This window comes from Embiotoca jacksoni, unplaced genomic scaffold (genome assembly GCF_022577435.1).
Source record: "Embiotoca jacksoni isolate LCO1_2020_lvr unplaced genomic scaffold, fEmbJac1.0.p SCAF_25, whole genome shotgun sequence".
Classification (NCBI taxonomy): domain Eukaryota; kingdom Metazoa; phylum Chordata; class Actinopteri; family Embiotocidae; genus Embiotoca; species Embiotoca jacksoni.
Genome location: NW_027185376.1, coordinates 6,844,872 through 6,864,722, shown reverse-complemented (window position 1 = coordinate 6,864,722; position 19,851 = coordinate 6,844,872). Strand labels below are relative to the sequence as shown.

General features: G+C 41.9%; 1 protein-coding gene across 1 annotated transcript; it reads left to right on the top strand.

Moving 5' to 3' along the window:
• The first annotated feature begins 11,620 nt into the window (after positions 1 to 11,620).
• mc4r (melanocortin 4 receptor) lies at positions 11,621 to 15,507 on the top strand. Its single transcript, XM_069159350.1, has one exon. It carries the CDS (start codon positions 12,049 to 12,051, stop codon positions 13,030 to 13,032), a length of 984 nt encoding a protein of 327 aa, XP_069015451.1. The 5' UTR covers positions 11,621 to 12,048; the 3' UTR covers positions 13,033 to 15,507.
• The last annotated feature ends 4,344 nt before the right edge of the window (positions 15,508 to 19,851 follow it).

Below are 19,851 nucleotides of genomic sequence, written 5' to 3'. Positions count from 1 at the left end.
CTCTCTATCTCAGGGGAGCAACAGATTTGAGTCAAGGTAGTGTAGTTTAGAAAAAAAACAACAACCTGTAGACTTACACTTGTTTTTTACTTTCAGTCGTGCAACATCAGCGCGCATCTTATCGTGAAACAGCGTCATGATGTGAAAAGATGACGAACCCTCAGAGACCTACCAGCCGAATCTGCAGCTCCTCTCTCAGCTTCAGGGAGTTTGAGAGCTCATTTTTTTCTCAGCTCATTGTTCATCTATCCAGCCTGCAACTTCACCGCTCTGGCGGAGCCACGTCTTTCCCCTCGGCGGCGGGACTGGGTGTGTAAACAAGCACTGGTCTGCTAACAAGCTCAACTGCTGTGTTGCCTTTTGCACAGAGCGGCCGACGCAATCAGTTATTGCAGGTCTCAGGTGCTTTTCAGACTCTCAGAGTCTCAGTGAGTGACAACAAATGAGAAAAGAGAGGGAGAGAGAGCGAGCGAGCGGCTGGCGCTGTCGTGAATGTGCATGGATATTTGCCACCGTCGTCGGAGGTTGCCGTCCCAGCTCGCTCTGTGATCATGGCAACCGAAGCAAGCACAATGCAGGATTATCCAGCACCTCATTTGGCAGGTATCTTGAGTTCCCCTGAATGATACACTCCTCCGCCATCAGTGAACAAACACAACAACGGAAGAGAGAAAAAAAAAAGGGAACATCAGCTTCGAAGTTTGATTATCTGTTCTGAGATAACAAACATTGCTTATGATATTTTTCAGCTGCTCTTTCTCCTGCACCGACTGAAGCTTACGGAGTATTTTCCGCAGCCTTTCACCAGATTATCCGGCAGTATGAAGATTAAAACTAAACTATTATTTGTGGCATTTGGAAATTGGAATTCAGAGACGCACACACATTGAGTAGACTAGAGTGTCTGTGATTAGAAAGTAGATGGACCAGTCTGATGCAATCAGAATAAAAAAAAAAAACTAAAAAGAAAGCTTTAAAAAAAAAAACTTTAATCTGTATTAAAGTTAACTTTTTTTAAATTGTAACTTTTGTTGTAAAGCTACACAGAAATTCTTCCGAAGTGTAAAGTGCAACAGGACAAAAGAGGTCTGCGACCAGCTGAAGCCTTTACGAAACACAGAAACAGACAAATTGGCGTGACCTTCAGTGACAGAAAAAAAAATGCATCAGCGATGAAAACGGGTAACGAGTAAATAAATAGTAGATATTGGACGTAACCGCAGTTCTATGAGTACGTTTTGTGATTTGTTTGGCAGCTGAAACACTGATATGAGTGAATGCACTCGGGAGACGCGTGTGCTCATTAGCGTTGGAAGAACTAAACCTTCTCAGCACACGAGTGAGAAACTCCTCGCTGAGATATTAATCCCAAAGCGTCATTTTTCAGGGTGATTTTCCACTGACAGTTTGACGGACGGCCGCAGCTTCTCAATTGCACTCAGTGGTGCAAAATGAGATAACTGGCTTAGTAATTCAACTGCGGAGCCAGGCGGAGTCATTCAGCCATTTGTTCTCCGTAATGGCTTCTCCCTCTATATGAAGTGGCACATTATGGATGCTTGTGTTGTCTGAAGTCCCTCTGAGTAACAAGAATGTTAATTATTTTACATATTATTTACACGACATCCTATAACCCCCCCATCCCCCCATCCCCCCACACACACACCACAAACTATATAAAGAAACAAAAGCAAAGCCAGCTTAGATTTAATCTGTGTATAAGTGATAAATGATCTCCAGTCCTTTACAGGGTGATAAATTATACTGAGTGTGATGTAGATAACTAATGCAGAGCAGTCTTTTATCCACTCTGGTATAAGAGGAAGCTGACGTGTACAAATCCAAAACCAGCGTGACCCGTCCACATAAATGTGTGTGTGCTTAAAAACTTTACTTGGTCTTTGGCTGTTTTGTTTTCCAGTGAGTGTGTGTGTGTGTGTGTGTGTGTGTGTGTGTGTGTGTGTATGTGTGTGTCCTGAAAGGTCGAACTGACCAGTTTCTACTTAGTGTAGTGCGCAGTATTTGTGCAGATGCCTGTGGTTTGAATTGATCTGATTGGATCTCTTTATGAAGCCTGATTTCTTACTGGTGAGTCAAAGCTTTGCAAAGCAGGATATTACCAAGAGAAAACAGGAATAACTCAGTCAGGAGGCAGCAGTGAGAGGACAATTTATTACCAGCGTGCTGCACAAAAAAAAAGAAAAAAGTAAACAAAGGACAAAAGTCCAGTCATGACGTCCTTTAGAGAAGACTTTGTATATGTTGTGCACACAAACACTTTTGGAAAAGATGATTGAAAACAACGTCATGGTCACCGTTAGGAACCTTTTTCTCATAAAATACTTCTAATAACTTAAAAGTTAAGAGGCCTTCCAAGCTCAGAGATGTCTTAACTATGAGAGTATTTGTTCATGCATAAATCAGTTTGTAAATAACATGTTTAACAGCGGTTAATCAGAAAGAATGTTTGTTTCAGGACATCGAGTGCAGCATCACATTTTCAGTAGATTTGACGTTTTTCAATTGTTACGTGTCGATCTGAAATGCTCGGGTCACAAATATGCGCATTATTGTGAATATAATGTAGGTGTGGCCCCTTCATGTATCACCTGCTGAATGAAATACATATATTATACTGTAATGTTTTTACAGCCCCCCACCCCCTCTCTCTTCGGTTTCTTCTTCCCGGTTGGATGTGTCTGAAACATCTCCCTGGGGAGGTGTGCAGGTGGCATGTTGTTCAGTTGCCCACACCGCTGAAAACAGCTGCTCTATTCTGAGCTGCCTTCTTGAGTCTGAGCTCATCATCCTCACTCAGCGCGAGTCCGCTGGAACCTACAAAGGAAACTCATTTCGACTGCTTCTTACCCGTGATCTCCTTCTTTTGGTCGTGACCCAGAAGTCAGGATCGGGGGTGAAAACAGGAGTGTAGTTCGCCTGGTGAAACTGAGGCTGACCGATGAGTACAGCGTTTCCATAGCTACTTCTGCTCGTTCCATTGACAAGACCCGGAGATACTTTTCACACCTTAAATTGGGGGCAGTGAGTCTCTCCCACCTCCAGGGGGCAGCCACCTGGCTGACCCTCAATGGCCTCAGATTTTGAAAACGCATCATCCCAGCCTGCATTCACACCCGGCTGTAAACTACCTCGCCCCGAAGGTCGGATCGAGCCGACAGAACCGCATCGTGTCAGAAAAACAGGGATACCTGCAGTTATTCTGCGGCACATACAGGCTGTCCTGTCACATGCAGAGCAATGTAACTACAAGGCATCAGTATCCACGGTGACAGATTAGTGCGGCTCAAAGTGGAGAGTTACAAAGAGCTCCCAAAATTCATTTCTCCTTAGAAATGGAGTGTCTTTCTGTACGAGGGACTTCATACAGAGTAACACGATGTAATGAGGGGAAAGTGGAGAGGGACTCGTTTAGGAAATGGGTCCAATCTCTTCCCCTGTTCCTCTCCACGGTCGCTCTCTTCCTGTGTCTCAATCAAAGGCTGCAACTTTGAAATCCCTGCTGCGTTCATGTTGCCGACAGGTGGACGAGACGGACACAGCAGCAGTCTCTCATCGTGTCTCTCTGAAGCAATCCAACCAGCCGCCTTTGTTCAAACTGCGTTCTCATCTGCACAACCCAATTTACGGTTTCAATTCAAATCTGCATCTTTCCTTCCCACCAGAAGGTGTTTTTTTTTTTTTTTTTTTTTTTGTTTGTTTCAAAATATGTCAATTTATTCAATGGATTACTTTTTGGTTTTGGTTTGTTCTCGTGGGTTTTTTTTTTAGTTTTGTTTGAAAAGATTTGAGCAACTGCTGAGTGAGACTGATTGATTGTCCTACAGGGCTTTCTTTGGGCTCCTTATACTGTATGTAAAGAGATTCAGTACTGAGACCTCATGGAGTCAAAGTGGAATTACATAAAGAGACAGAAGAGATTCAAATAGGCAAAAATCCCCAGAAGCAATTTCTCCTAAGATGTTTGGATCAACCTAACCTGACAAGTACCTTGAAAAAAAAACCCTGCTTACTTCAGGTTGTAAGGAGATAATTCATTTCCAAAAAGTATTTGTGGCTTTTATTATTGATTTTGAAGTTCGAGTTACGACTGCAGTTGTTTTTTTAGGAAATGTCTGTTTTGTCAGGGTAAACAGTCGTAGTCATTACAGCTGATCCGTGTCAGCAGGAAGATGTCAGCGTGTCCTGCTGCCCTCGGGAGTTGAACTCGCCAAGTCAAACAACCACATACGCAAGTCCAATGTTCAGTCTCTTTCCCTCCATGCAATTACTGCCCCCCAGAGCTGGTATAAGTTTTGTCCTCTTATTATTTCATAATAACATTATAAAAATATAATATTTTTTCAGGTGACAAAGTAACACAGTTGACCCATTAAATTGCTAAATTGAAATGTGCTCCAGTGTTTTTGGACACATTGACCCTGATTTTAAATTCAAATCAGTTTTTCAATTTATGAACACATCTTTGCTCCAATGACACTTTGCTAAAAAAAAAAAAAGAAGCATTTAGTCTCCTCAATCAATGCACCACAAAGTCAAATCCGTATGACTGTATTACATTTGAGTTGTGAAATTTCACACAGTGCTTTGAAAATAATATTTTTAATTGGGGAAATCTGCAAAAACATGTTAATGGTGGCCTCCTACTGTGGGGTAAGGTGGAAGTTTTGAGTACCATTCACCACTTGTTGTCATAAATACATAGTGACTATAGCGCAGTTTTAAAGACACTCCTCATGAAGCAGTTCAAACAATATTTCCTGTCCAAATTAAGAAGACATCATTGCCAGTTGGAACTTTATACACTTTTTTTTCATTCAGGGAAAAAAAATCTCAAACACCCTGCCGGCACAAAGTCCATGAACTTTCAAGCAAGCTGGCAGAGATGAGTGCAGAAGCCCGAGTGCTAATTTCCCCAGTGGATCCCCTGCAGCTCTCCTCGTCCCGCCAAGCAAAATATCAAGATGCACTTCTTGTTGTTTACACTGTGGCCTTTGGTAATCAAACGCTGCCTCTGATGTGTGCAGCGTGTCGACATCATGGGATTTCTACTGGAAGATACAAGTTTGTTCTCAGAGTTGAAATATAACATTTGTTGCTGCCTGTCTGAAGGTAAATTTACCTTATTTATGTGGATACTGTGCCGGACAGCACAGCGCTGCCTCAGCGCAGATATCTCCACAATCCAGTAAAAATCAACATGTTTATAGTAGATAAACAAAAATGAAGAGAGGCAAGTGTAAAAACATCAATTTGATATTTCGCAACAAACGTTTCAATAATAGACGCATCTTTGACTGCTTGTCACTGACAGCGTAGTTTTGTTTTTGCCACCATTTGTGGACCTGTGAGATAAGAGTGTTTGGTTATCCAGCAGAGTCCCGTCCATTTGGTTTACGTAATCCGGCTGAGCTGCAGCTATCAGCGGGGACACTGCTGGTCCAGTTGAAAATATTCCTGCCGAGTTGACTTGCCAAGTTTGACCTCCCCGAGCACGGCGATCAGGACTTGGACGTTCTCTTTAGTCAGGACCGCCTTAAAGTCTCTTAATGCGTCTCTGTCCATGGTGCTGAACAGTCAAAGCAGTATCTGCTTTCTCTGAATAGACACAAAGAAGTCCATTAAATGCAATTAGTCACTAAAAGCCCTGTTACTGCTTTCAACCAGTGCGTCTGTGTAGAAAGTGAACGAGCAAGTCTTCGCCAGACGGGAAAGAAATGAGTCCCAGATGCACGGAGAGCCCAAGAGGACATGATCAATATGTCCAAGGCACTGCGAACGTAGCGTGAAATGAAAGACAGTTACTTGCCTAGTTGCGTAAGCAAGATCACTTCATTCTTCATGAATAAAGTCAAATTCTTTTTTTTGTCCAAACAAATGTCCAAAAAAACACCAATCTTAAAACAGTGTCGTTTCAACCTGTCCAGGAATCTTATAATCAATTTGTTTTTCACTTTAAACTATCAGACGGTAGCCAAAAACTTCGTCCTGACCTTTACGGAGCAGTTTAAATAAAGGCAGCGATGTCCCCTTTTCTTTCATCAGAAAATACTCAAAAGTATCCTGAGTTTTATGGTTTAACGTGGAAAAGGTCAGTTTCTCCGCCTCATATTTATTTTTTAACAGAAACACAATATTTCTATATATGATAGAAATCACTATCATATCTCTCTAGCTTGCTTTTGAGTACTTTAAAGGTCACACAGGAGGGAATTCATAGTAGTTTTGCAAGAGTGAATAAAATATATTGATGCAGGAGAGCTCTGTGGGGAACCGTAAATTGAGGATCATATAAACCCCTAAAATCTGTAATTTACTCTGTCACTATGTTGTGTTCTTTTAAACAAAATGACCAAACAGTTATGCACATAAAGAGTCTTTATTTTTATAGCTAAAACATTGCTTTTGTCCTTTCGTGTAACTCTCGCAGGTATTTGTCATAAATGTCATCTGTATCGAAGGTGAAGGAAAGCTGATGGTTTTTGTTTTTTTTTGCCATTGAGCATCAGATATGAAGACAAAGATTGTTTTTCATCCTCCAACTGACTTTACACCTTTTACCATAGTAACGGCTTTTCAAGGGTATTTCATTAAGAGGGGAAAAAGCTTTGACTTTGTTCATTTTGCAGTTTATATAATCACAGTACCTCTCTTTAATGCAGAAGGCTCTTTCAGAAATGAGAAGGCACTTTCCTCCTTTTAAGACAAAAACAAAAAGCGTTGCCAAATTTTTTTATACATTTAAGAAAAATCCATTTTATCCACATCTTTACAACTTTATTTGAAAATGTAACCAGGGGAGATGAGTTAACCCTCTTAAATGACTCAACACATTACAATACATTTATTTTAAAATGAGTGATTGGCAGCTCCAGCTTTGTCTCAGGAGAGTTCTTAATGACTAATGGCTGCTCTGTTTATTCAGTGTGTTTTTAATGCACTGAATACAAAGTCGTGGGCGGAGTAGTTTTTAACATGTAGTTTTAAATGTGTTATGGAGGGGGAAGAGGAGGGTGTTCATTTTGTGAGACTGCATTGTACTTCTACAAGTGAAGTCTCATATTATTGTTCTACCTTTTATATGTGAAAGACAAATGGGTTTAAATTCCCCCAAAAACTATTTTTATTTAATATCTTACGTTCACTTCGGGGCGACGGCATCATGCGAGCCACACGGGGGTGAAGTCAGCTAACAAATGAAGATATTAAAAAATGGGAGTTTAATATGTCCGCATGTGTTTTAATCCGCTTTTAAGTGTCGCATTTTATTACGTAGAAGAAATTCATAGTTTCTAATTCTGTATCTAACTTTCGGCCTTTTCTCACTCAGCCAGTTTAATTCTGCCAGCTTGCTATTATTAAAGTGGCAGAGTGAGTTATTGTGTAAATGCAGATGACACTGTGTTGATTTCTGCAGGTTTCAGGTCCAAATAGTTTCATATCTGAACTGATTTTGGAAAACGTAGGAGACATAATGACAGATTTAGCAGATTTTAAATATTTTAATCATAAAAATGCACACCCTGAAGGATTTAGTCGTGACACAGGACCAAACCCTTTGGTGTTTCCAGGGACTTTAAGATCTCACAGGAACCCAACGGGATCAAACGCGACTTGAGAAGAAAACAAACACGGAGGCAGACCGTCGCTGTCGAGCGTTCGCACCGTTTCAAAAACCAAAACGGGCGAGAAAAGCGGCGGAAGAAGTTATGTCTGAGAGGACGGAATCAGCACGAGCTGATTTATCATCATTTATTAGTCTCAAAGGGAGCGGTGGTGCCGCCGCAGGCTGAAGTTATGGTGATTTTGGGCACAAGTGAGGGGAGAGTGACACATGTGGTCCTTAGATTCATTGTTTTACATTCTCTGACCTTCCACTGCCCTGAAGATGCTCCTCCATGTTAATGATTCTGCGTCCTTGGCTCGTGATGCCGGTGACTCCCTCCGGTCCATCGCTTTCAAATCAAAAGCCCTCCAGTGTTACACAGTTTTGACCTAGACATGCATTTTTTTTCAGGAGGGACAAGAGGTCTCAATCGAAGGAGAAAACACTGGATTTTCCTGGTTATGATGGTTTTATTTGACGCTTTTCAAAAGAGTTGCAAGTAGAAATCACACACATGCTGCTGAATTGAACAAAATGTGTGTTGGGTATCAATTTGTTATTATTCACGTAAAAGCAGCTTCTTCAGCTGGTTTGCAATAAATGTTACGAAACAGAAAGTAGCTCTCGGACACTTTCATTTTGTCGAAGAGGGTTTGAGGCCCCTGATTTTAGGCACCTGATCAGTGGTGATCCTGTGATTGTCGGAAAAGTTGCATCAAACCCAATTTGTACGATTGATTCTGAAAGAAACAATATCGCTGTCCTTTTTTGTGTTAAATACGTCATTTACAGATGTTTCAAAGTGCTTTATTTGAAAAGCAGAATTGTGCAGACGCCACGAAACGACAAAGAAAGAAAACAAAGACATGCTCTTGAAATGTGTGCACTGATTTGTCCTTTCTGAGACTTTGCGGGATGCAAACGAGACGCCACCACAACAAAGTCAGGAACGCATTTTAGTTTTCAGCTTTCGCCTTGGAACAGCGAGAAGTCGGTCGGGGACGCCTCGCAGGAGCGCTGAGCAGACGCGTTTTTAGGTGCTGAAGGAGGGCTTGAAGAGCAGCAGTGAGCTTTCGTAAATGAACGGACCACAGCTGAGTTATCGGCAAAGGTGCGTTGGACGTACACGCCGCGGCGTGTGTGCTGCGTGGGCGTGCAAACACAAACTGGCAGCAGGGTTCTCTCCAAAGTCGAGCCGAGCGGTGCGGTAAAACGACGAGAGAAGCGTTTAACAGGTGATCTCGCGGTGCTTGTTTTGATGCAGCCTCATCAAACAAATGGCAAAGTTTCCTCGTGTCACCGGAAAGAGCTGGCGGCAAAATGTGACATTTCAGAACAAACGCACCGTCGAGTGAAGCCTCGTTTTTAGATGTTTCAAGTGTTTTCAGGGGTGTAAATACAAGAGATGAGAAGCACAGGGCTGCTTTGTCTCTGAATTGTGGGCCCTTTGGGTCCGGATATGAAATCTGCTGTAAAGAAACTATAAGTTGTTACCGATGTGAGTTACATGACGTACATTACTTGCAATGAATCACCGCTGACTTTTGGCTTCTCACGTGACACCAGTAGCAGTTTCCTGGGTGAAAATCCTGTTTGATGCCTCCGAGCGTCTCCATCCTCCCTCTGTAGGCAGACCTCGTCACGCTTTACACTTTCTCATATATATTTTTACTTCTCCATCATCTTTACCTCTTTTTTTTTTTTGTGCTTGTTTTGCGAGTTGTATTTTGCCGTGTTTGTAGCATACTGAGGTTTCTCTGCGGGACAGCTGGGTGATGGAAATGATTTCACAGTTATATAATGAGTCGAGAATTATACGAATACCTTTTCTCACCGTGATCATGTAGCTTTTGCAGATATCACCAAGTGTTGCTTTCAAATGACATAAATTGTCACTGGAACATTTGGTGCTGTGAATAATATGGCTTTTGTTACATACAGTAATTTAATTATACCAGAAATACAATTACCTTTTGGACCAATAATTAGCTCTCATAATTATCAAATATACAAAAGAATAATCACAGTTCTGTGAGTGCTTTTCTGCCTCCCGGTTTAATTTGTGTGTCCTGTTAATCCCGTGACTGATTGTCTCTTCATTGAATGTTATCCATCTGCAGCATCGCTGACATCCATTCCTTCCTTTTTTTGTTTTTGTACTCGAGATAGAAGCTCGAGCCACAGCACGAGCTAAATATTGATTGGACATAGCAACGATGTCGGTGCTTGTTTTGAGGAGCTGAGATGAATCAATATGACGACAGAGAATTTGTAATCTAGTTAAATAAATTCCCGACTTACCTCTTTCTCGAGAGCTCAGGATGCGTTTCATTGCACAATCTATAATTGGCTCCTTTATCATCCTCAACACAACATTTTGGGATTTAAGTCACTGATGGAAAAGGATGGAAATGTCGATGTGGTAAGAAAAACAGAGTACACGTTTTAGCCGAGAATCTATCAAATATTTTTGGTCAGCAGCAGCTTTAATGAATTTAATTCAACATAGCCTTCTGGAAAACTCTTCACAGTGTCTGTCAGGAACGCTTTTGTTCAAATATTAGTTTTTTTCCATCTCACTGAAATGTGTAAAGGCTTGAACATGCAGTGGTGAACTGAATGCACGTGTTCTTGTTGTTTTTTTAAAAGCAGAGAAGGTTTTCTTCGCCAAGGTTACCATAAAACATATAAAGATACAAAAAGAGTTCAACTCGTGACAAGACACGTTCACACTTTCAAGGAAACCCAAAGAAAAGAAAAACCCTGACTGTCTCCTCGAGATGTGACTGTGTTGGATCTTGTGCAACGGAATTAATTACATAGTCAAGGTTGTTTTTTTTTTAACGGCTGCCTGCTGCAGCAAAGTAATTGCAGAGGCGGTTATGGTCATATGATCTATAGTTTAATATTATTATGTATGTAAAATGGTTCAATTGTCAAGAGAAAATGATTATTTTCTGACCTTTCAACTGGGCAACATTTGAATAGGATATATCACTATAGGATGAATTATACCTGTTATAGTGGCGATGTTAAAAAGTGGCTAATGCGTTATAAATATTATAATGTGATATAAATGGTAATGTACTTTCCATTGAAACAAAGGATTTTGTCAAAGTTAAAATAAATAAAATATTCTCTATGAGGGTTTCTTCCTCCACTCAGTTAGAGCCTGTTTGAAACGTTACGAATCATATATATTTATATAAACAATATATCAAATTATTTAACAACACTGTAGCTTAAACAAACTTGTTTGCCTCTTTCAGCCAATGGTTTTGTTTTTATTTTTGTTTTTTTTTAGCAATCAAGCTTTAATAAATCCACTTTACACTCCGTATCTACTATCGTTATCAAAATAACACTAGACATTAAATATTACTTCAATTTTAACCAAAGCAAAAACCATCTAGCAGGTAAAGATTTGATGTTTTTCTCAGGAGCTGGTGGAGACCAAAGCAGAGCTGTAATATTTTACTTAGATTCATCACGTGGTCGGAAAGATGACTCCAAATGAATCCTAACGTGGCTTTATAACTGCTGGATGTGCATCTTTAATTATAGAAATGTGAGATTATAAAATATTTTCTTTGTAGTTATACTTAAAATATCATCAATAATATTACTGGTTTATCTAAGTGTGTCTCTCAAGCTGTATTTAATGATAAAACATGTTTTTATGTTTTCATTGTTATGTGAAAACCTGAATCATCTAATTTAATTCGAGTTATCCATTTAAGGTTTTAACTTTAAACCTTCTTATCTGCCGCAACAAGTTTGAATCATTTACAAAAATCTCCATTCATGCTTCAGCCCGAACTTTGTCCCTCCTCCCACCTTATCAGCGAGCTGATTGGACGGAGGAGCGCGGGGGTGTGTGTGCCTGATATAATAACAGCGAGAGAGATAGTGGAAGAGAGAGAGTGTGTGTGTGTGTGTGTGTGGTGGGGGGTGGGGGGTGGGGGGGGGGGGGGCACAGCAGCTCGTGAAGCGATCATCTGCCAGCGAGCTGCGCCGCTCTGCCTCTCATGTTCCCGCTCACTCTGAATCCGTCTCACACATGCTTCGTTCCTTCAGCCGCTTCCTGCTTCACTCCGTCCACTCGTCCTCTGAGGGAGCATCTATTTTCAACATCTTCACTGCGCTCCGTTTCCCTGCAGAGATGTCAGGAGAGCGGCGGGACCGCCTTCGGTTGAGAGAAATAACGTCGGCAGATGTTTGAAGAAAAATTGCTTCTCTTTGGTGAAGCCTGAAGGGTGATTTTTGTTCATTCCTCTTCAAGTTGTCCAGCAGGTAACGAGGATGAGCCAAAGCCAGACGGAGCTGAGAATTTAAAACGGGCGAACTACATGGACGCATAACGTGGGGGAGAAAAAAAAAAGAACTCTTCACCCAAAGAGGAGGGAATTTAAAAAGGAGCCATTATGAACTTCACAGAATACCATGGATTGATCCAAGGCTACCACAACAGGAGCCAAACCTCGGGCACTCTGCCCCTGAACAAAGACTTACCCGGAGAGGAGAAGGGCTCGTCGGCAGGATGCTACGAGCAGCTGCTGATCTCCACGGAGGTTTTCCTCACGCTGGGCATCATCAGCCTGCTGGAGAACATCCTGGTCGTCGCCGCCATCGTCAAAAACAAGAACCTCCACTCGCCCATGTACTTCTTCATCTGCAGCCTCGCGGTCGCCGACATGCTCGTCAGCGTGTCCAACGCCTCGGAGACCATCGTCATCGAGCTCATCAACGGCGGCAACCTCAGCATCCCCGTCACGCTCATCAAAAGCATGGACAACGTGTTCGACTCCATGATCTGTAGCTCCCTGTTGGCGTCCATCTGCAGCTTGCTCGCCATCGCCGTCGACCGCTACATCACCATCTTCTACGCGCTGCGCTACCACAACATCGTCACGCTGCGGAGAGCCATGCTGGTCATCAGCAGCATCTGGACCTGCTGCACGGTGTCCGGCATCCTCTTCATCATCTACTCGGAGAGCATCACCGTGCTCATATGCCTCATCACCATGTTCTTCACCATGCTGGTGCTCATGGCGTCGCTCTACGTGCACATGTTCCTGCTGGCGCGCCTGCACATGAAGCGCATCGCGGCGTTGCCGGGCAACGCCCCCATCCAGCAGCGGGCCAACATGAAGGGCGCCATCACCCTCACCATCCTCCTCGGGGTGTTCGTGGTGTGCTGGGCGCCCTTCTTCCTCCACCTCATCCTCATGATCACCTGCCCCAGGAACCCCTACTGCACCTGCTTCATGTCCCACTTCAACATGTACCTCATCCTCATCATGTGCAACTCCGTCATCGACCCCATCATCTACGCCTTCCGCAGCCAGGAGATGAGAAAAACCTTCAAGGAGATTTTCTGCTGCTCTCACGCTCTGCTGTGTGTGTGAGCTGCCTGCGCGGCGTCGGCGGGCCCGCGATTGAAATGCAACTCGGCCAATGAAGCACTTTGAGGTTTTGAGCTGTAATCACTGTTGACTGACTGCTGCGCTCTGCCGGGACCCCGTGCTCCTACATGTGGGCTGTAAATGATTGATTAGTCAGGCTCTCTCCTCTGGGTGAGGTGCCGAGTCAGGTAGGTTTACAAACAGCTTGTAACATAGAGTATCGCTCTGTAGAGAACATTTTTTGTTTTTGTAGTAAATGCCGCTCTGAAGTGCAATTTGAAGTGACTGAGACCAGCATGTACATGAACCAATCACACTCTGGAGCTCATTCACAGGTTGTTTTGATTTCTCACTCTGAAATCTTCAAAAATATGTTTTTTTTTCTGAACAACTTTGCACGTCTACAGGGATTACGACACTGAAATGTCATTCTGGACGTCCGACAAAGGGACGAACACAGTATATGACAGACTACCTCCATGTATGAGAGCGTGATCCTCCTCATATCAGACAGCAACCAGACTGACAGCATATATACAGTGTATATACCTGGTTTATACTGCTGCTGTTTCAATCAATGTAAAAAAAAAAAAATCAAAAAAAATCTGTCATTCAATTTTTCTTAACCCTCGTGTTGTCCTCGGGTCAAAATGACCCGCAGCTGTGCTCAACCAAGTTATTTCTATATTTTTTTTATATTTTTTGGGATCATTGGTCGTCATTCTTTAAAGAAACCCTCACAGCCTCCTCGTCACCAATGATCCCAAAAAATATGAAAATAAAATAGAACTTGGTTGAACACAGCTGCGAGTCATTTTGATCCAAGGACAACACGAGGGTTAATATACAATGAGATAAAAAGCCAAAGCAGCTCACTGTGTTATGTGCCAATCGTGATTGAAGGAGATGAAGGGAAACATTTTTTTTTGAGGTATTTTACTCCAAGAGGTAAACAAAATAAATCTGTGTAGAAGTCTTAAAAACTGGAGAAAATAGCTCATTTCAAACAGGTTGTGATTTTTTTTTCTGAGCGGCTAAGAGCTCCCAAACCGAACTCTTCTGGAAATGACAGATCAAGAGCACAATCACAGACAAACAGCGCATCTCTGAGGTTTTCTCATCTGCCGTTTCTCGTGCCTGTCCCGTTTCTATGATGCTTGAGCATCAGTTTTGCTTGAGATTTATTGACTTTCGTCTTAAAGTTTTGAACAGTTGTGAAAATCACTCGGTGGGTTTTACACGGCGCCGGATGTACATAAAAACATTGAGAGCACGGGGGGGGGGAATTGGAAAAATGTTAACCCATTTCTCAGGCACAATAGATGGCTTCAAAACTTGAAGTTAGATTTAGTGTCTTTTTTTTAGCTTGTTTGTGCAAAAAGACAGATGTACAACCTTCCCTTTAGTGTGTACTGCCATGTTTTGTGTGCCCCTCCCCTCTGGTTTCTTCTTGAAGCAGGACAACAAACGCAGTTGACTATAAAGCCACTTTAATATTCACTCTATAATGATTTCCTCTGATCAAATGACCCTCCGTAGAAGACGAAAGTCCCCTCTGAGTATACCAATCGCTTGTGTTGTTTTCTGCGTAGATATTTGTGTGAATTTGCACGTGGGTTGTTCTCACTTTAAGCATGTACATGTGACTTCTAAAGAAAATCTATTTTTCATCATGTTTACGTAACAGGACTTTACTGAATGTATTTTGAACGTACGTGTCGTGCAAATCGTTGCTTATTTTTTTAATCTTTCGCCTTAAATATGTCGCACTGTGACGTAAAGAGCAACCGTACCCTCTGTGACCATATCTCACAACTTCATGTGACCAGTTTTTTCTATGTATGTAAAAGCTATTTTCAATATTGCCTTATTTATTTATGCCTTTTTGAAAAACTTGAAGCGCATTTCGAAGCTAAAAAAAAAATGCACAAGAAAAACCCGATGAAAACGGGTGTCCAACTTTGTGTTCAAAGCTTCGCCTGGACGTTGATCCATGTGCCAATATGAAGCTGTTTTCTTGACCACTGCATCGTGTGTGAATCTCTGCTACAACTTCAATAAATGATAAAGCCACCTCAGCCACAGCTCTGTTTTGTCGGCGTTCCTCTGGAGTGTGCAGACTTTAACCCACTAATCGCTCAAAGATTGGGTTGTTGACTCTAAATCAGAAACAGCTGGACTGACATGAAAAGTTAAGGACGTTTAATTCGGGACGTGTCGTTCGTAAACTTGAACGAAATATCAAAGATAGAAAATGTAGCACGGTTTCTTTTCTCGACGTGAGAAACGGAGGTTTTTGAGCTGTGAAAGCTCCCATTGGATTTTTCGATCACGGTGAATAATTTACACTGAAGTAAATAAAACATTTATTACCCTGGAAAATAACTCCTCTGTGCTCCAGTTTGCAGCCCCGAACAGCATTTGAATTCAATACTGCTCCAGGAGCATCAGCGTGTGACGAATGGAGTTCATGCCAAACCGAAGTACATCTCAATAGACTTCTAGGTTGTGAGAGATCCAAATAAACACTGAAGCTGCAAAACATTAAGGTTGTTTTCTCAACATCATTTCGTCTTCATTAATTTGTCACTAGCTCGATGTAAATTTAGAGAATCTGCTGAATGGAAGAACTCATTGGAAGTTTTGGCATATTGACATTATTATATATCAATGGAAAGTCTGCACAAACACAGAAAAGCAGTCTGTTTATACATCTGGGCAGCAAAAACTGGATGCTGATTGTTGCACAAAGCAGAATGAAACATGAAATTGGATTGTGAGTCTTCAACTTGTCTGCAGTCAGCTACAGCAGGAGGTAGAAACAACGAGAGGCATTAATTTTTATACATTTAGACAGGAAGAAATATGTTTGTACGCTGATTGTTGCTCAAAGCAGAATAATAATGAAATCTGCTTCAAGAGTTGAAAGTTAAAAAGAAGCCGTGACTCAGCATTCGCTTCTGTTTTCACTCATCTCAGAGAAACAGCCTCTATTTGCCACTACGTCATCTCGTTTCTTTATTTTATTTTTTTATATATTTGTTTACTTCAAAATGTCAGCAGCACAGTGGGTGTGCTTGCCCCAGGTCAGGGAATACATTTAGTTTCTTTTAGCCGGACAAACTCACAAAGAACCCCCGCAAACATGAGAAAACTAAAGTGGAAAGAAAAGGCAAGAAAACCTGAACACATCCAGTTTCACGACTCACTGAGATGATACAACAAGAATTCAGCAGAAGTATTCAGATCCTTTTTTCTGAAGTAAAAGTACCAAAAGAAAAATGTGAAATACCCCATTACAAAGTAAAGTCCAGCAGGAAAAATCTAACTTAGATAAAAGTACGTAAGTAGAAGCAGCTGATTGCAGTTGAAATATTAAAGTAAAAGTCCCATGTAGGTGATATATTGTTATATATGGCATCATTAGGTTATTAATAGTGAAGCATCAGTGTGTCTGCAGCGTGTTAATGTTGCAGCTGCTGCAGGTGGAGCTGCTTTAAATTGCTTTATATTTAGTTTTATATTGAGGGACAGCAGATAAATGTGAGAGGAAAGAAAAAAACAACAACCTTAGATCTGTTTTCAGTTTTTATCTCATCTTTGATTTTTGCAGAGATATTTTCGGATCATTTTTTGAAATGAAACAATGAGAGAAGTTTAGAAGGGAAAAATAACTCATTGTTTGACGGAGCTGTCAATGTGACCGTGATTACGCGCTGCTTTCTGAAAAGACGTCAGCAGACAATCGACTGATTTCAGCTTCAACGTGTTGCATTGTAAAAGCTTGTTTTATTATTGTGTTAAATAGTCATTTAAAAGTAGAGAAAGCTGTCGAATAAATCCACTTGGGGTAGAAAGAATATTTCTCTGCGGAATATAGTGGAGTGGATGTAGAAAGTAGCATTAAAATGGTAATACTCGAGTACAAGTACCCTAAAAATAAGTACTTGAGTCAAGCGGAGGTTTAATATTCTGTTTGACTTGTGTGTCTGAGCAACATTCAGGTATTAAAAGCTCACAAGAACTTACCAAACATTTATGATGACTCAGGTTTTGTAGTTCTTTAAAGTCGTTGGGCACATCTGACGCACTGTTTCTTAAAAGACTTTATTGTCGAATGAAGGTCGCGGCGACTATCCAATGATTCATGCCTGAGGATGGAGTCTTCACTGTGTCCTGCAGTCAGCTGCAGCAGAAGGAAGAAAATAAAATAGCGATCTTCCGGGATGCTTTCAGCAAACAGTGAATCCCTGATTGGTTTGGTTGTTTCGTTTTTTGTCGGGTAAACGTGGGAGATTTTCATGAAGGAAACCAGTCTTTAGAAAGCCTTGTCGAAGCACATGTCGTTGCAGTTGACTGGCACTGTGATTGTTTTTAGTTTTTTCAGCAGCTTTAACATTCACCCTTCTTTTTTGTTTTGTTTTTTTACCAAAAAAAAAACTAAAAGCCACAGAGGAACCAAGTTGTTGGCTTGATGGTAAAAACTTTGAGCAGCACGTGATATCACGAAATCGGGAACTATTTTTTTTGCTGTGTTGTTGGTGTGTTAAAATGGTTTGGATCGTTTACAACAAATGTACGTATAGTTTGTCAGATTTCACCCAGAATGATTTGATGCACTTTCAGCATGAGGCAGCAGGATTTGCTCTCAGCCTGTATTCATGCCGGTGGCCCTGAGAGTTTATAATGCACATAACATAGCAGAAAAGTAACCATCTGGTTGAATGCAAAATGAACAGACTTTGTTATTCTAGTCGGGTGTCTGCGACAGTATCCCAACCACTGATAAAACTCGTTCATGGATGTTGTTTTAAATATAACCAGAACTTCTGGATTCACGCTGACATTAGTAATAAAGCTAATAACTCCATCTTCAGTCTATAAATCTCACATATGTATAAATAAGGATTGATAAATAATATTTATGTATATTTGACCTTCTTGAGTCTTTCGATTTACCAGTCGACTTCACCCTCCGTCCGTCACTTATGGTCAAGGAGCTTCGGGTCGTGACCGAAAGAACGAGATCGCGTTTACAGGAGGCTGAAATGAGTTTCCCTCCGCAGAGAACCGGGCTCAGCCTTATAGATTAGAGTAAAGAGGTCGGAGTAGAGCCGCTGCTCCTTCACCTCGAAAGGAGCCAGCTGAGGTGGTTCGGGCATTTGATGATTGGAGGATTTTCCGATCACATTCGTCTGGTCAGAGACCCAGAACACGCTGGAGGGATTATGAATCTCATCTGGGCTGGAAAAACCTTGGGATCCCCCAGGAGGAGCTGGAAAGAGGAAGGTCTGGGCTAACAACCCGACCCCGGATAAACGGAAGAAAACCAATAGATCGATATTTGGTGTTTGACTCACAGCGTCTCCCACAAGCCTTTCAGCTTGAAGGTGTTTCAAACAACATGTACTTCCATTTGAACACTTCGTCAAGTCCGTTTTCTTCTGTTCTGGTCATGTAACCAGACATTTTTATACTGGACTCTTTCAAACTGGCCTGCAACTCTCCACTGTTCCTGAACGCCTCCTCTGCTGCTGCTGCTGCCTGTTAATGTAACTTCTGTGTAGGCAAAGCTTCAGACATTTGTGGGTTGAAGTGTCACAGCTGGAACATAAGAAGCACGTCGGTGGGAAAAAATTTAGCTCGGAAACAGCACAGCAGCACAAAGAGGAGGTGTAGGAAGTCGGAAAAGTGACTTTAGGAGAGAGTGTTGGTGCGTCTTACAGATAGGAGTGAAACTAGTGGGCTGATGTCGAGGAACCTGTAGCCTCTTTTTTTTTTTACTTGTTTACTCTCATTCGATCTCCTTAGTGTTTCTCAACCTCAAGCGCCCGTTCGCGGTAGGACGGGTCCTTCAAAGTCAAGTCGTGCGGAGGCACGACGCCGCCTTAGCTTTCAACAATGGAACCGTCACCGCGCGAGTAGGTGTGCGTCATTCTTCCTTTTTTCCTTGGTTTTAATTGAAACCATGCAAAGTATTATCATACATAAATAAACTGTTGGGTCCTCCTACCCGCTTTCATAAAACCGACCGTGTTGCACACTAAACAATTCAAGAAATTCAAATTACTTGTGTTTAGGCAATTGATTAAATTCCTCCAACATCGCACTCTATGATTTGAATTCGGATTTTCGACGCTGCGTGGACTCCGTTGTCCTTTTGCGGGTTGATTTTCCAACATACATGAAATTAACAGCAATATCACAGACTGTATATAAATGTGGATGCAGCGTCCGGGTCTGAAAAGTGAGGCCGATGTGGAAATGAGTTCAAATGCAATACCACCGACGGCCACTAGGGGCTGGCACCAAAAAAGGTTCTGCCGCCATAGACTCCCATTCAACTTCTCTCGTGAAATACAAAGTCAATAACATTTTTGGGACAAGTTATTATGGTGTCATTCACTAAAGTCGCTCCTTCTTATCAGTTTTCTGGTCGTCCATCTGAAAATAATCCCATCATCAATTAGAAAATAGGCCTCATAAAGCGGTATGTTTTGGGGGGGTGGCTGACAGGCCATGTGGTGCAGTTAGGTTTTTCGGCTTTTGGTGGGCGTGGCTTAGTTTCCTCAGGTTCCCAATCAGATTCAGATCCACTGCTCCCTCCTCCCCCCAGCTGGTCCAAATATGGTCACTTCTGGTTCCAAAACAGTGACGGCCGAACTAACGGGTGACGTTGCAGTTGTTCTTTTTGGTCTTCTTATCCATCCATTGACATTTTAAACGGAATCCATTCTTCCCCAAAGATTCCGAAAATTCCCCGCAAATCCCGTGATAGCGATGTAATGCCTAATCTCTCCGCCCCTCCGACCGTGACACAAC

Excerpts from the sequence above, each read along its gene's own strand:
- mc4r (XM_069159350.1), top strand. The coding sequence starts at position 12,049 with ATGAACTTCACAGAATACCATGGATTGATCCAAGGCTACCACAACAGG.